This window comes from Pseudophryne corroboree, chromosome 2, assembly GCF_028390025.1.
Source record: "Pseudophryne corroboree isolate aPseCor3 chromosome 2, aPseCor3.hap2, whole genome shotgun sequence".
Taxonomy (NCBI): Eukaryota; Metazoa; Chordata; class Amphibia; order Anura; family Myobatrachidae; genus Pseudophryne; species Pseudophryne corroboree.
In genome coordinates this window covers 544833066-544846851 of record NC_086445.1, presented here as the reverse complement: position 1 = coordinate 544846851, position 13786 = coordinate 544833066, and the positions used below count along the sequence as shown (strand labels likewise).

General features: G+C 45.6%; 1 protein-coding gene across 2 annotated transcripts in view; it reads right to left on the bottom strand.

Annotated features, from left to right (window-relative positions):
- Positions 1 to 13786, bottom strand: part of MYOM3 (myomesin 3) — a 357638-nt gene that overhangs the window by 103408 nt on the left and 240444 nt on the right. For both annotated transcript variants that reach the window (XM_063954304.1, XM_063954305.1), the window contains 3 exons: positions 9490 to 9611; positions 2071 to 2258; positions 1768 to 1894 (listed from right to left, as the gene is read on the bottom strand). In XM_063954304.1, the coding sequence (XP_063810374.1) occupies positions 1768 to 1894; positions 2071 to 2258; positions 9490 to 9611 (437 nt within the window). The remainder of the gene's footprint in view (positions 1 to 1767; positions 1895 to 2070; positions 2259 to 9489; positions 9612 to 13786) is intronic.

Here is a 13786-nt window from a genome sequence, read left to right as displayed (position 1 = left end):
ACTTTTGTCTGTGCAGACTGCTCGCTCTGTGATCGGAGGGGGCCTTGAGTGGTGGTAAAGATTGTTGCTGTGATCAGGGGTTGGTGGGGGGTGGAGAGAAAGATTGTTTTTGCCACAGTGATCGGAAGGCGGGTGGGGGTGGTGGAGAGAATTAATCTGTGGGGAAAGTCTTCTACATGCTGGGCTGCTGTGTGTTGCCGAGTGCAAGGAGCTGTCTGATGGTGGCTAGAGGAGGAGTGGGGCTTCAGGTAAGTAAGTGCAGTACTGTTTCTATGTGATATTATATGTAAGGAGCACTACTACTGTGGGTGTTATGTCTGGCACTACCACTGTGCACGTTATGTGTGGCACTACTACTGTGGGCATTACGTGTGGCACTAATACTGTGGGCGTTAAGTGTAAGGGGCACTATAAGTGTGGGAATTTGATGTGGCACTAATATTGTGGGTGTTATGGGTAAGGGTCACTACTACTGTGGGCATTATAGGTGGTGCTACTACTGTGGGTGCTATGTGTGGCACTACTACTGTGGGAGATATGTGGAAGGGGCACTACTACTGTGGATGTTATATATATTAGGGACACTACTGTGGCCATTATATGTGGCACTACTACTGTGGGCACTTTGTTTAAGGGCACTACTACTGTGGGTGTTATGTGGAAGGGTCACTACTACTGTGGATGTTATGTGTATAAGGGACACTGCTGTGGTCATTACTTGTATAAGGGGCGCTATTACTGTGGGCATTATGTGTGGCACTACTACTGAGAGCATTATGTGTGAGGGGCACTACTACTGTGGGCGTTATGTGTATAAGGGACACTACTACTGTGGGCATTATGTGTGGCACTACTACTGTAGGCATTATGTGTATAAGGGGCACTAGTACTGTAGATACTATGTCTATAGGGGACACTACTAATGTAGGCATTATGTGTGGCACTACTACTGTGGCCATTATGTGTAAGGGGCACTTCTGTGAAGCATAAAGCGGGTAATGGGTACTGCTGTATAGCATAATGTGAATAAGGGGTACTACTATGTGGTGCAATATGAATCAGAGGCAATACATGTGGTGGAATGTGAACAACATTGTGCTACTATGTGGCGTAATTTGAATTGGGGGTACTATTGTGTGGCCTAGCTCCTTCCTTGTGAGACCACATCCATTTTTTGTGTCCCTTTATTACATATGAGAGGGTTGGTGCAAAGTTATCACTTGCAGGGAGTGCCAAACACTCTAGCGTCAGCCCTGTCCATGAGCACCCTGTGAGCAGATTATACTTTAAAGCACCACAATAATCACAACTCAAACTACAAAAGTCTTCAAGAGTTGGGGTTTGTTAAAATGAGTAAATGACCAACTGTCTAATTTTGTTCCTATCAGTAGGTAATAATACTATACATATCCAAATAATTCTGATTGATCACATGATCAGGGATCATGTAACTAAAAAAAAATGAAAGAATGGGGCATCTATGTGACATACCACTTGCTCAAGTCATATATCCATTCCACACTTGCTTTTAAGTTGCGAAGAAAATTAAAACTATGTAACCATGTATCCTATTAATATGGGGGTATGAGGAATCTGGATGCCTGGAATAAACATGCATTACAAGTTAAAAATTTCTAGTGGAAAACATAGGAACCTCTCTTGGGATAACCGGGACATTCCGGAGTTGCACACATGACTTGAAGCTTGATCACACATCTCAGAACAATTGGTTGGAACATAAAATGTACCTGTACTTTGTGTCATTACCTGGTTCAGGCATTGTCCACTCCTCACACTTAAACAGGTCACTTGGCTCTGACATTTTCCCAACCCCAGCTGAATTCAAGGCTCGAGCACGAAACTCATAAAAATGCCCATCAGTCAGACCTGTTACCTGTTAAGAAAATATCATAATTAAATGATATGGCTACATGGAATAGGTTATCTGAAATGTGGATGTGATAAACTTGACATTATGTTTACCTTGGGAAAAGTGATATAGCATTGTTTGATACAGTATCCTTTAGGGGTAATAATGTGCTCTGACTGATATAGGCAATGACATGGTACCTTATATACTCTCTCTGGGATTGGTTCACTGTTAATCTCTCGCCAGGCAACATCTGACGGATCATGCTGATCAAGAAAATATCCAAGTACTTCTCTCCCTGCTGTGCACTTTGGAGCCTTCCAACAAATGGTCATTTCCTCTTTCCCACAGCTCAAGAGGGCAAAATCATAAGGAGCAGATGGACAGTCTATAAAGTAATGATGGATAAGGAATACTTTGAAACTCTTAAAGTTACAATACTGTATCTCAATGATGATATAACCAGACAGATCTGTTAGTAGGAAATGTCATTGTATAGCAACAAGAACCAACTAGTGGCTTATTTGTAGTGAATGGTTAATAGCCAGGATCTGACCCTGATGAAAGATGTCAATGACACTGTAAGTGATCTCAGCAGAGTGGGCAATTTTATCCTAAGCATTAACATCAATCTTTTTCATCAGCTGTAATATTAGATGTTTGTGTGCAAGTGTAGGAGTGTTCTGAGGATTTTAGCTGATCCCACAACCATGCTTTTTATTTTGCTTCAGTATGAAGTATTCTAGTAGTATGGATGAAATATCACAAACTTAATCACAAGATTTCAAATTCTGTTGTGCATAGAAATAATAAGATTTTAAACCTACCGGTAAATCTTTTTCTCGTAGTCCGTAGAGGATGCTGGGGACTCCGTAAGGACCATGGGGATAGATGGGCTCCACAGGAGACATGGGCACTTTAAGAAAGAACTTTAGGTATGGGTGTGCACTGGCTCCTCCCTCTATGCCCCTCCTCCAGACCTCAGTTAGAGAAACTGTGCCCAGAGGAGACGGACAGTACGAGGAAAGGATTTTTGTTAATCCAAGGGCAAGATTCATACCAGCCACACCATTCACACCATATAACTAGTGAAATACTAACCAGTTAACCGTATGAAAGCAACATAGCATCAGTGCGAGACCGATGAAACTATAACATAACCCTTTAGTAAGCAAAACTATATACAAGTCTTGCAGAAGTAGTCCGCACTTGGGACGGGCGCCCAGCATCCTCTACGGACTACGAGAAAAAGATTTACCGGTAGGTTTAAAATCTTATTTTCTCTTACGTCCTAGAGGATGCTGGGGACTCCGTAAGGACCATGGGGATTATACCAAAGCTCCCAAACGGGCGGGAGAGTGCGGATGACTCTGCAGCAACGATTGAGCAAACAGGAGGTCCTCCTCAGCCAGGGTATCAAACTTATAGAACTTTGCAAAGGTGTTTGAACCCGACCAAGTAGCAGCTCGGTACAGCTGTAGTGCCGAGACAGCCGAGACGCCTCGGGCAGCCGCCCAAGAATAGCCCACCTTCCTAGTGGAATGGGCCTTGACCGATTTTGATAATGGCAATCCAGCCGTAGAATGAGCCTGCTGAATCGTGTTACAGATCCAGCGAGCAATAGTCTGCTTTGAAGCAGGAGCGCCAACCTTGTTGGCTGCATACAGGACAAACAGTGCTTCTGTTTTTCTGACTCTAGCCGTTCTGGCCACGTAAATTTTCAAAGCCCTGACCACATCAAGGGACTCGGAATCCTCCAAGTCTCGCGTAGCCACAGGCACCACAATAGGTTGGTTTATGTGAAAAGATGACACCACCTTAGGCAAAAATGAGGACGGGTCCGCAATTCCGCTCTATCCATATGGAAAACCAGATAGGGGCTTTTGTGAGACAAAGCCGCCAATTCCGACACTCGCCTAGCCGTAGCCAAGGCTAACAACATGACCACCTTCCATGTGAGATATTTTAACTCCACCGTTTTAAGTGCAAACCAGTGCGACTTAAGGAAACTCAACACCACATTAAGGTCCCAAGGCGCCACCGGAGGTAAAAAAGGAGGCTGAATATGCAGCACTCCCTTCACAAAAGTCTGTACTTCTGGGAGAGAAGCTAATTCTTTCTGAAAGAAAATGGATAAGGCCGAAATCTGAACCTTAATGGAGCCTAACTTTAGGCCCAAATTCACTCCAGTTTGTAGGAAGTGAAGGAAACGGCCCAGATGGAATTCTTCCGTAGGAGCATTCCTGGCCTCACACCAAGAAACATACTTTCGCCATATACGGTGATAATGTTTAGCTGTCACGTCCTTCCTAGCCTTTATTAGAGTAGGAATGACCTCATCCGGAATGCCCTTTTCCGCTAGGATCCGGCGTTCAACCGCCATGCCGTCAAACGCAGCCGCGGTAAGTCTTGCCAATCTGGAACAATGAGAATTGTCTGTACTCCTCTTTTTCTTATTATTCTCAACACCTTTGGGATGAGAGGAAGAGGAGGAAAAACATAAACCGACTGGAACACCCACGGTGTCACTAGGGCGTCCACAGCTATCGCCTGAGGGTCTCTTGACCTGGCGCAATACCTCTGCAGCTTTTTATTGAGGCGGGACGCCATCATGTCTATCTGGGGCAGTCCCCACTGACTTGCAATCTGTGCGAAGACTTCCTGATGAAGTCCCCACTCTCCTGGATGCAGGTCGTGCCTGCTGAGGAAGTCTGCTTCCCAGTTGTCCACTCCCGGAATGAACACTGCTGCCAGTGCGCTTACATGATTTTCCGCCCAGCGAAGAATCCTGGTGGCTTCCGCCATTGCCACTCTGCTCCTTGTGCCGCCTTGGCGGTTTACATGAGCCACTGCGGTGATGTTGTCTGACTGAATCAGAACTGGTAGGTCGCGAAGTAAGGTCTCCGCTTGACGAAGGGCGTTGTATATGGCCCTCAGCTCCAGGACGTTGATGTGAAGACAAGTCTCTTGACTTGTCCAAAGTCCTTGGAAGTTTCTTCCCTGTGTGACTGCTCCCCAACCTCGGAGGCTCGCGTCCGTGGTCACCAGAACCCAGTCCTGAATGCCGAACCTGCGGCCCTCTAGAAGGTGAGCACTCTGTAGCCACCACAGGAGAGATACCCTGGCCCTGGGGGACAGGGCGATCAACTGATGAATCTGTAGATGTGACCCGGACCACTTGTCCAGTAGGTCCCATTGGAAGGTACTCGCATTGAACCTGCCGAAGGGAATGGCCTCGTACGATGCCACCATCTTTCCCAGGACTCGAGTGCAGTGATGCACTGACACCTGTTTTGGCTTCAATAGGTTCCTGACCAGGGTCATGAGTTCCTGAGCCTTTTCTATCGGAAGATAAACCCTTTTCTGGTCCGTATCCAGAATCATGCCCAAGAAGGTCAGACGAGTCGTAGGAACCAACTGCGACTTCGGGATATTGAGAATCCAGCCGTGTTGCTGTAACACTTTCAGTGAATGTGACACGCTGCTCAGCAACTGCTCTCTTGATCTTGCTTTTATGAGGAGATCGTCCAAGTACGGGATAATTGTGACACCCTGCTTGCGCAGGAGCACCATCATTTCCGCCATTACCTTGGTGAAAATTCTCTGGGCCGTGTCTGAAATTGGTAATGACAATCCTGTACCGCAAATCTCAGGTACGCCTGATGAGGTGGATAACTGGATATATGGGAACATGAAGGTATGCATCCTTTATGTCCAGGGATACCATAAAATCCCCCCCTTCCAAGCTGGCAATGACCACTCTGAGCGATTCCATGTTGAACTTGAACCTTTTTAAGTATAGGTTCCGGGATTTTAAATTTAAAATGGGTCTTACCGAACCGTCCGGTTTCTGGACTACAAACAGGGTTGAGTAATATCCCCTCCCTTGTTGAAGTAGGGGAACCTTGACCACCACCTGTTGAAGATACAATTTGTGAATTGCATTTAAAACTAACTCCCTTTCTGGGGGAGAAGCCGGCAGGGCCGATTTGAAAAACCGGCGAGGAGGCACCTCTTCGAATTCCAGCTTGTAACCCTGAGAAACAATTTCTATTGCCCAGGGATCCACCTGTGAGTGAACCCAGATGTGGCTGAAAAGTCGAAGACGTGCCCCCACTGGGGCGGACTCCCTTAGCGGAGCCCCAGCGTCATGCGGTGGATTTTGTAGAGGCCGGGGAGGACTTCTGTTCCTGGGAACTAGCTGTGTTGTGCAGCTTTTTCCCTCTGCCCTTACCTCTGGCAAGAAAGGACGCACCTCGTACTTTCTTGTTTCTCTGTGACCGAAAGGACTGCATTTGATAATGTGGCGCTTTCTTAGGCTGTGAGGGAATATAAGGCAAAAAATTGGATTCACCAGCTGTAGCTGTGGAGACCAGGTCCGAGAGACCTTCTCCAAACAATTCCTCACCTTTGTAAGGTAAAACCTCCATATGCCTTTTTGAGTCGGCATCACCTGTCCATTGCCGGGTCCATAGGACTCGTCTAGCAGAAATTGACTAGCGTTGACTCTAGAACCCAGTAAACCAATGTCTCTTTGAGCATCTCTCATATATAAGACAGCATCTTTTATATGTCCTAGGGTCAATAAGATGGTATCCTTATCCAGGGTCTCAATCTCCGCTGATAAGGTATCTGTCCACGCTGCTACCGCGCTACAAACCCAAGTCGACGCAATAGCCGGTCTGAGTAAAGTACCAGAATGTGTGTAAATGGACTTCAAAGTAACCTCCTGCTTGCGATCCGCAGGATCCCTTAGGGTAGCCGTATCTTGGGATGGCAGCGCTACCTTTTTGGATAAGCGTGTCAACGCTTTGTCCACCCTAGGGGAGGATTCCCACCGTATTCTGTCCTTTGCCGGGAAAGGATACGTCATAAGAATCCTTTTGGGAATCTGCAGTTTTTTGTCTGGAGATTCCTACGCTTTTTCACACAACCCGTTCAGCTCATGAGAAGGGGGAAAGGTTACCTCAGGTTTCTTTCCCTTATACATGTGTACCCTCGTGTCAGGGACAGGGGGTTCCTCTGTGATATGCAAAACATCTTTTATTGCAATAATCATATATCGAATACATTTAGCCAGTTTTAGCTGTAACTTTGCATCACCGTAGTCGACACTGGAGTCAGAATCCGTGTCGGTATCAGTGTCTACTATTTGGGATAGTGGGCGCTTTTGAGACCCCGAAGGTCCCTGCGACATAGGGACAGACATGGGTTGACTCCCTGGCTGTTCCCTAGCCACAGCTTTGTCTAATCTTTTGTGCAATAAATTCATATTAGCACTTAAAACATTCCACATATCCATCCAGTCAGGTGTCGGCGTAGTCGACGGAGACACCACATTCATTTGCTCCACCTCCTCCCTAGGAGAGCCTTCTACCTCAGACATGTCGACACACGCATACCGACACACCACACACACAGGGAATCCTCTTATCTGAAGACAGTTCCCCCACAAGGCCCTTTGGAGAGACAGAGAGAGAGTATGCCAGCACACACCCAGCGCCAATGACCCAGGAAAAAACACACAATGGCCCTCATTCCGAGTTGTTCGCTCGCAAGCTGCTTTTAGCAGCTTTGCACACGCTAAGCCGCCTCCTACTGGGAGTGAATCTTAGCTTATCAAAATTGCGAACGAAAGATTCGCAATATTGCGAAAAGACTTCTCTGTGCAGTTTCTGAGTAGCTCGAGACTTACTCTTCCAGTGCGATCAGTTCTGTGCTTGTCGTTCCTGGTTTGACGTCACAAACACACCCAGCGTTCGCCCAGACACTCCTCCGTTTCTCCAGCCACTCCCGCGTTTTTCCCAGAAACGGTAGCGTTTTTTCAAACACTCCCATAAAACGGCCTGTTTCCGCCCAGAAACACCCACTTCCTGTCAATCACATTACGATCACCAGAACGAAGAAAAAACCTTGTAATGCCGTGAGTAAAATACCTAACTGCATAGCAAATTTACTTGGCGCAGTCGCACTGCGGACATTGCGCATGCGCATTAGCGACTAATCGCTCTGTTGCGAAAAAAAAATAACGAGCGAACAACTCGGAATGACCACCAATATGTTTACCCAGATAGCACTGTAGTCTGTATATTGCGCCAATTATGTGCTCCCCCCCTTCTTTAAAACCCTCTTTCACCGTGGATAAGCAGGGGAGAGTCCGGGGAGCTTCCTCTCAGCGCTGTGCTGTGGAAAAAATGGCGCTGGTGAGTGCTGAGGAAGAAGCCCCGCCCCCTCGGCGGCGTGCTTCTGTTGCGCTCAAATATCGAAAAACCTGGCTTGGGCTCTTTATATATAGAGTGCCCAGCTGTATATATACACATTTGCCAGAAAAAGAGGTTTTATTGCTGCCCAGGGCGCCCCCCCTGCGCCCTGCACCCTTACAGTGACTGCCGTTTGTGTGTGCTGTGTGGGAGCAATGGCGCACAGCTTTACTGCTGTGCGTTACCTCAGTGAAGATCTGAAGTCTTCTGCCACCTCTGAAGTCTTCTTTCTTCTCATACTCACCCGGCTTCTATCTTCCGGCTCTGCGAGGAGGACGGCGGCGCGTCTCTGGGACGGACGGCGAGGATGAGACCTGCGTACCGATCCCTCTGGAGCTAATGGTGTCCAGTAGCCTAAGAAACAGAGCCTAACATTAAAGCAGGTCTGTTTCTCTCCCCTCAGTCCCTCGATGCAGGAAGTCTGTTGCCAGCAGGCTCCCTGAAAATAAAAAACCTAACAAATATACTTTCTTTCAGGAAACTCAGGAGAGCTCCCTGTAATGCACCAAGTCTCCTCTGGGCACAGTAGTAAACTGAGGTCTGGAGGAGGGGCATAGAGGGAGGAGCCAGTGCACACCCATTCCTAAAGTTCTTTCTTAAAGTACCCATGTCTCCTGCGGAGCCCGTCTATCCCCATGGTCCTTACGGAGTCCCCAGAATCCTCTAGGACGTAAGATAAAAGTAAAGTTTTTGAGTTAAGGAGTAGAAGGTGGTGGGCTTAGGGTTATAACTAGGGGTGTGCGAGCCCCACTGCTGCCTGGAAAGGCAACCCACAGCCATTATTGCTGTTGCAGAGCTGGCCAGAGTGTCTTTTGGACGTTCCTGGCACGTACCCTGCAGACTGTACCACTGTTCGGAGTAACCAGAGCATCTAGAGGCCCAGGACCCCTGATGTGACATCATGTGTTGTGGGGCATGGCCGACACAGGGCACAATATCCTCTTCAGCACTGGGTGGGCTTTATAAGACTGGGTACACACCGCCATGACTTAACGGCAGACCTGCCATTGTGCTGACAGATCAGCCAATCCTGGTAAGCATATGCAATTAACGATTGGCTGCTCGAGGTGTCGGTCTCGCATCAAAGCCGGACGGGCATTTCAATTTGCCCACTCAGCTGTGACGTCAGCCCCTGCAAGCAAGTGTACAGGCTGTCTGCGGACCGCCTGTACACTCAGCCACATTTGCCAATATATCTTACTGCATAGCCGAAGCGATATGTCTATGAATTATGTCGTTCACAGACATATTGTTTGCCTACACAAACTGACCCGCTAGGGATATATCGGCCATTCGCTGGAAACTATTCAATAGAGAAATCAGCAGGGAGAATCTTCCATTACTTTTCAACATACTTACAAATGGCCTCGTTTATGTTCAAGGGGTCGGATACAGGTGACCTTTCACTTAGCCCAGCTTCATTTACTGCTCTCACACAGAATTCATAATCTTTCCCAGTCTGTAACTTCGGGACATTAAACCTGCACAGATTTAAATGCATTGTTGAAAACTTTTTTTTTATTGTAAAGTACTATGGTAAGAATTTACTAATAGTTATAAATTAAAACTCTTAGTGCATGGACTAGTTAATATAATTGGTTAATACTGTCACTGGCCTCTAATCACACATACATTTACACACACACACTCATCTATACATATGTAGTTGTTAGGGAGGTTACAAGGTGACCTATGATGCCTCTGACCGAGTAACGCTCTTGCATATGAGAACTGGGCACTTCTCAAATCGTTATAGCAGTTTCACAAAAAGAAAACCATAGCTGAAAGAAATTCACCAGAGATTTCACCTTCGGTGAACCTGTGCAGTCTGCAAGAGACTTAGGATTCGGGAGAAGATTTATAGGAGGACCCAGGGAATACACTAAGAGCTATGTTGATATGGTATCTGGTCTCTAGGTCGACCACTAGTGGTCGACAGTAAGTAGGTCGACATGGTTTCTAGGTCGACATGACAAAAGGTTGACATGAGTTTTTCACTTTTTTCCCCGTTTTTGAACTTTTTCATACTTTACGATCCACGTGGACAACAATTGGGAACGGTAACCTGTGCCGAGCGCAGCGGTAGCGGAGCAAGGCACCTTGCCCGAAGCATGGCGAGGGGACATGGTGCACTAATTGGGGTTCCCCGTCACTGTATGGAGAAAATGACACCAAAAAAAGTGAAAAAACTCATGTCGACCTTATGTCATGTTGACCTAGTACATGTCGACCTAGAGTTCCTGTCGACCTACTTACTGTCGACCAATAGTGGTCGACCTAGACACTGTCGACCTAACTCTTGTCGACCCTCCATACCACACCCGTTGAAGTGGCTTAAATCCCAAAACAGCAATATCCTGGAAGTCCCAATGAAAGCCCAGACAAATCCTATTAATAATCTGAAATGATTCCAAAAAGTTCTGTTCATCAACGATCTCCATCTAACCTATAGGAAAAAGAGCAATAGTGCAAAGAAATTGCATTAACTCGATGTGCTAAGCTCGTAGAGACTTACCCAGATACACCTTTATCTACACTAATGTAAATGCAGATCAAAGTTGTTCTACCAAATATTATCCGCTTTGTTATGGAGGATGAGTGGGGCTTTTCTTCCGTATATACATCAAGACCGCGCAGTGCCGTTTCAAACTAAGTGCACCATTTAAAGTTAATGCCGGATGATAAGTGTGATCCTCAGACATTAACCCTACACTAATGTATAATCATAGGGTTTAGGGATGGGGAAGTTCTCCATCTACCTGGCTTCAAATAAGTATGGGACAACCATTTTCACATTGTAAAAGCATAACAATAATAATAATAATAATAATAATAATTATTATTATTATTATCCTTTGGTGCTAGCAATGTATGAGGGAAATTACAGTAAAAGTTTTTTGTCTGGATGTTCGTTCTGGCACACGCAAAAACTCCTGGATGAATTTGGATTGCATTTTCACTATTGTATAGCTTAGTGACTTAGAAAAAAACTGCGGTTTGTATGATCTCAATGTGACATCAGGGCAAGGAGCAATAAAGGAAAAAACAGATGCTTGACACTTGGAGCACTGAAAGTTGATTTTGTGATTATGCTTCTGTGGAACTTCACTCCACTCAAGTTATACAACAGAACCCGATGTAAAGTGGCTGCTCTGCAGAGGAACTGAACTGAGGCAAGAATTCTAACAGGATGTGGTGCAAGTGAGATTGTTAATACCATGTATACCCCTTATCCCCAACAATTTCCTTTTAAAGTCAAGCGCCAGCAGTTTCTGTATGCATCTGCTTCGCTATGACGATCATCAAGTCCCAGGGGCAAACACTCAGGGCTGCAGGCGTAGATCTCAGGACCAGCTGCTTCTCCCATGTACAGCTTTACATGACTTGCTCATGAGTTAGTAGCTCCAATCATCTTTTTGGATTAATCCATGAAGGAAAGCAGAAAATATTGTTTACAAATAAATTTTGTGATCGATGTTTACAATATAAAATATACATCACAATATTAGATGGCATTACTTAGTTCCATTGAACAATACGGCATCACACGAGCAAAGCCGTGGGCAAACGCTGGTTCAATATAAAAAAACTTCAAATAAACTGTACAAGTAGCAAAACCACAAAATAATAAGACAAGTAAATGAGTGACAGTATCGCTCAATAAACCACAATATTCCAATTATGTGAATAAGCAGATAATTGGTCATAGTTAATATTATAGCACAAGGCAAGTGCAGGCTATGCAGTAGATGTCCACACTGTTAGTAGCACCAACCACTATCTTTGCCACAGCCAGTTAGTGGATTAGAACAGCCTGGAAGGGGAGGCAATCACCAGACCGCCTGTCGGGATGCCGACGCCGGAATCCTGGCAGGTGGTGAAATGTCACCGCTGGAATTCCGGTGGCACAGGCTTTTTTCCCTGTATGGGCGTTCATGACACCCATAGAGGGAGAATAGATCCTGTGGCGAGCACAGCGAGCCCCCAAAAGGCTTTCTAGCGATTGCCCCGCTTCCGGCATACAGGTGGCTGGGATCCCGGCCACTGGTAAAAGGTAAGTATTCCTTTGGTAGGATGGCAACAGGGCTAGAGTGCATTCCTCTCTTCAGGTTGGCCATCTATCGTTGTAAACAGTTGTTTCCTGTAGTACCTATTGCAGAACTGAAGCCTAGAGACCCTTGGGTGCAACCAGAGCCGGCCCTAATCAATATGATGCACTAGGAAAAATATTAGCTGGTGCACACCAGCACTGCTGCTAGTTCCGCCTCTGACCCTGCACCCCTTTCCCATTACCATCACACCTCAGTCATAGCAGTCCTCATTTTAGTCTTCCTACCCCCTATATTTTAAATAGGAACAGTGCGCACATTCGTTGCACAACCCAAAAAGGGGCATGTTCTTTTGAGAATGGTCATGGCCACACAATAGTATCCCCAATTCAAATTACGCCACACAGTAGTATTCACATTATATCATACTATAGTGTCCTTTCTTCACGTTATACCACACAGTAGTACCACTTTACTGTATATACATTACTAACCACGGTAGTGCTCCTTATTTACATGACATCACACCATATTGCTCTTTATTCACATTAGACCACACAATAGTGCTCTTTCTATACATTACGCCACACAGTAGAGCACCTTATACACATAATGTTACACATTAGTAATGCCTTTATACACATAATACCACACAGTAATGCCCATTACACATATGACACACATTAATGTCCTTATAAACATAATGCAACTTACACATTATGCCAACCTTTAGTAATGCCCTTATACACACAATGACACACATAATGCCCCTTACACATATGCCGCACATTATTAATGCCCTTATACACATAATGACACACATAATGCCCCTTACACATATGTCGAACACTATTGCACAACCAACCTACCCACACACAGCACTCACACGGCCACTAACAATGTGACCTCTGCCTCTGCTTGGATACAGATGTGTCCTCATACATCTTACCTCAATATACCATGCACCTTCCCTCCAGCTCTGCTAACGCTGGGCGCCTTTTTTTTCAGAAAAGTCATCTTAGTTTCATTGCTATGTGACTAAGATGCACAAGCAGCGTCTGCTGATTATAATGATAATTAGCATGCCTATATTCTGTGTGTGACTGTGGCTGTATCTGCATATGAAATGCTACATTACAGTGATTTCACACACAGTATATAGGCATGCCACATATCATTTTAATCAGCAGAATCTGATTGTGCCCCTAGGAATTCCAAATGCCCCAGTCATTTGCCTAGTTTGCCTATGCCTATGCCTATGCCTCTGGGTGCAAGCTAGAGCAAAACACTGTGGCTTGCTTAATGATTGTATGCACACCAAAGTCAACATACTACATTATTGACTCCCACGGTGTCTTCACAAAATAGTTGGCCTTATCAGTTTCTTCAGTGTTTGTCACAGGAATACTCATTAATCTACACACAATTTGGTCTTCAGTAATCACTCCTTTTTACTTATCCATTGTACATCTTTTGGTTGATTTGTTTTAGGTTTAGGGCAGGGTCTTGGCTGAGTACAGGACTGCGCTGCAAGGAAATCACAGAGGTGATAGGATGGCATAGATTTTCTAGAAAGATCATAAATTGGGGCAGGCTATCCTGTTCTC